Genomic DNA, 3,582 nt, shown 5'->3' on the forward strand with positions numbered 1-3,582 from the left:
TTCATCTTGCCAACTATACTTATCGGAACCGAATTATCGACTAGTTGGCAAGGGAAAAGTGCACAACACTTCGGGAGATTTACTTCACCACAGACCGCTCCCGGATGGACACCTGAAAGTATCGGTGGATGTTGTATTAGATCGTGATGCGATTCTACCGGTACCTGACATGGTCTCAGAGACGACATTGCTGCGAGATGCAATAGGATCGTTTGTTGCATGGCCCTCGGAGCTCATTACCATTAGTGATGAGGTAAATTGAAAACGATTATGAATCATTTAGTTTTCGAATGTCAATTCTAAACCGTTTATTAATTATGTTTTACATTTTATTTTTAGACTGCTCCTATAAAACCCGCAATTAAGGGTAAAGGGATTTTACAGGAGGAGGAGTCTGTTGCATCGCTAAAAGAGGTACATTTAAAGTGTTAATATATAATCTGAATCAAAATATGCATGATTTTATATTTTACCTAACTTATATGATTTTTAGGCATCCGCTCGGGAGTCACAACAAGTGACGCAGCAGGTTCGTAGCGTACCACCCAGTGGTCCTCCGAAGCAAGCGGCAAGAAAAGGCGGTGCTTTTGTGCCTCGATACCGGGCGACACTCGCAACAATGGTTGATATGTCCGATATGAAGGATGGTGCTTTACGGGAAATCGATATGGATGAAAGTGTCTTCGGTATTGAGTTCAAGTCACATATTACAATTGACGACTTGCAAGAGATTTTTGACCAGGATCAACTAGGCGTCAGTAATATGCAATCATACATCCGGTAATATTCACTCATCCGATATATTATTTAATTAGTCCCACAATATAATTTATTTACACTTTTCAATAAAAAGAATCTAATGTTTATTATGTTTTTATTTAAGGTTGTTGTATGACAGAGTGTTGCGCGGGACTGCATTGTCTAACAGATTCCGGTTCGTGTCTTCCGCCCATTGCGGCGGAATGGAAATTGTTTCGGATCCGGAATCTGTTAGACAGCGCTTAGTCGATAGATTCATGTCCACCGGCAATACAGAATGTCTGCATCTTTGGGCGTATAATACCCGACCAGTAGGGTTAGTTTCTCATTCTTTATTCATCTAATCTCTGTTTCTTTAGTGTATAGCAATATTTTCATATAACCTATTGTTTTAATTTATAGAGCACACTGGTTGCTGCTTGCTATCAACCCGATAAGGGAAGTCGTGTATTATCTGAATTCGGTAAAGGGTGAATGGACCAATTATCCGGCCATGAAGGAAATCGTTGATTTGTAAGTGGGATCGTTCTAAATATATATTCGTGTATATTTATATATTTACTTATTTGTGGGATTGATCTAAACATATGCTTTTATATATTTGTTAATTAGATCAATACAAGTATTCCGTAGTCAACGGGACGCACAGGTATCCCGGACTAAATCAAACAACATCACCTGGATCGAAGTGCAGGTACATTACTTTTCACAAATTTGCTTATAATATTTATGCTACTTGGTAAAACAAGACAACTTATATAGAATCTTATTTGTTTTTCTATGTAGTGTCCGATACAGCGTAACAGTTCAGACTGCGGATACTTTGTATTGAGGTTTATGAAAGAAATCATTCAGGCGAATCAATTAGAGATTCCTCCCACGGTATAAAGTTATAACTTAAGATAATTTCATATAATTTATTACATTTACCTAAATATATTATTCATATTATGTTTTTGTTTTATAGTACCTTGACGAATTCCGTGCTGCTGGGTACTCGAAGCTAAAGTTAGAAGAAATCAAAGAGGAATTGTGTCAATTTTATATTAAGCAATTTTTCATGCAGATTTGAACTATAATATTGTTGATTTTGTAATGATGTATATATATAATTTTGTAATGATGTATATATATAATTTTGGATATTATAATGGTATATATTAGTATATATATTGTCTTACTGATGGCTGAAATAATATAGTCGAAAATATATTACAGGTCGAAAATATATTACAGGTCGAAAATATTACAGGTCGAAAACATTACAGGTCGACTGGGAGGATTAAATTATAGGCTGCACATAAAAATACCTCATTTAGCAACTACAGCGCTTCTAAAAAGCGCTCTTAAAGGTCCACATACTAGAGCGCTTCTTAGTAAAAGCGCTGGCAAAGACCAGTAAAAAAGCAAAAAAAATTAAAAAATTACGCAGCATACAAAAGCGCTTTGGGAAAAGCGCTCTGGTAGGCCCCCCTATGAGAGCGCTTTGTCTGGAAAAAGCGCTCTCATAGGGGGGCCTACCAGAGCGCTTTTCCAAAAGCGCTTTTGTATGCTGCGTAATTTTTTAATTTTTTTTGCTTTTTTACTGGTCTTTGCCAGCGCTTTTACTAAGAAGCGCTCTTAAAGGGGGGTCTACCAGAGCGCTTTTTCCAGGAAAGCGCTCTTATAGGGGGTCCTACCAGAGCGCTTTTTCCAGGAAAGCGCTCTTAAAGGGGGGGTCTACCAGAGCGCTTTTAAAAGCGCTTTCGTAGCCTACGCCAGCGCTGGCTTTGGCAGCGCTTTAAAGCGCTGTTAAAGGCCAAAAAAAGCGCTGTGAAAGCCCTTCCGTGTTGTAGTGAAAGTTGGTTTAAATATATTAAAAGTTAGTAGATATGTTTAAATTTTGATATGTTGTGGGAACATGTAATCTAGTCCCGGGAAGTAGTGTTTATGAATTAACTTATGCAGAATGAAAATGATTTAACTAGTCTTAGTCTTTGAAACAAAATTTCTTCCAAAAAAATATGTGAGGGTGATCCTATATATATGTGTGTGTATATGTATTAAAATGAATTCATCTCACCTTAACACATGCTTACATTATTTCTCTGTAAAAAATTAACGAGAATCATTCTGGTTGAATTATTCTAGTTTATAGTTTCGGATAATTGTTTCAGAATGAAGTTGATCTTACTGAAAAATCTTATTTCATTTTGCATGAACATACTCTAATTTCAAAATATCACAGCCTCTCTCTCCCGCTCCCATTCTCTTCCCAGTAGCAGCAACCATCCCCAGCCGGAAGCGCAGCACCGTAAACCGCAAACCACGGCGCTACCCGGGGCCACCCATCCAACCATCATTGCAAGTTTGTAACAAATTCAGTATCTTTAGCAGTATATTTTACTATTTCTTTACTTAACCATGCATGCTGATATTTTGTTTCACTTGAAGCTCGCTCCTGGCAAAGAGTGGTGCTGTCCAGCATGCTGCAGGATTGATGATGATGAACTATCCATGGCGATCAAATATTTGAAGAAGTTCAAATAAAAAAAGGTCACTAAAAAGTTTGGGTGAAAGTGGCATCACCATTTGTATCTGTGCATATAAAATTTTAAGATAGCAGATTATGGCAGAAGTACTTAAAGCTATTTATACCAGAAGATGTGTAACTTAATGCCTATTGTTATGCTATTAGATATTGTAACCTTTATATGTATAGTACTGCGCATATTTTAATACCATTAAGTTTATTTAATGTGTCCATGCATACAGCATACTCCCTTGAAATACTATGCTATTCGCTGCATGTCTTATTTCTCTAGTCTTTAATCCTGAATACAG

The 3,582-nt window shown here is 37.0% G+C and overlaps 1 protein-coding gene across 1 annotated transcript; it reads left to right on the top strand.

The window, feature by feature from the left end:
* Window positions 1–509: 509 nt before the first annotated feature.
* On the top strand, window positions 510–1,906 carry LOC131624620 (uncharacterized). Its single transcript, XM_058895565.1, has 6 exons — window positions 510–780; window positions 884–1,075; window positions 1,162–1,272; window positions 1,372–1,453; window positions 1,546–1,641; window positions 1,727–1,906. Exons 1-6 carry the CDS (start codon window positions 620–622, stop codon window positions 1,829–1,831), a joined length of 747 nt encoding a protein of 248 aa, XP_058751548.1. The 5' UTR covers window positions 510–619; the 3' UTR covers window positions 1,832–1,906.
* Window positions 1,907–3,582: the final 1,676 nt, after the last annotated feature.

The sequence above is a fragment of the Vicia villosa genome, unplaced genomic scaffold (genome assembly GCF_029867415.1).
Source record: "Vicia villosa cultivar HV-30 ecotype Madison, WI unplaced genomic scaffold, Vvil1.0 ctg.000146F_1_1, whole genome shotgun sequence".
Taxonomy (NCBI): Eukaryota; Viridiplantae; Streptophyta; class Magnoliopsida; order Fabales; family Fabaceae; genus Vicia; species Vicia villosa.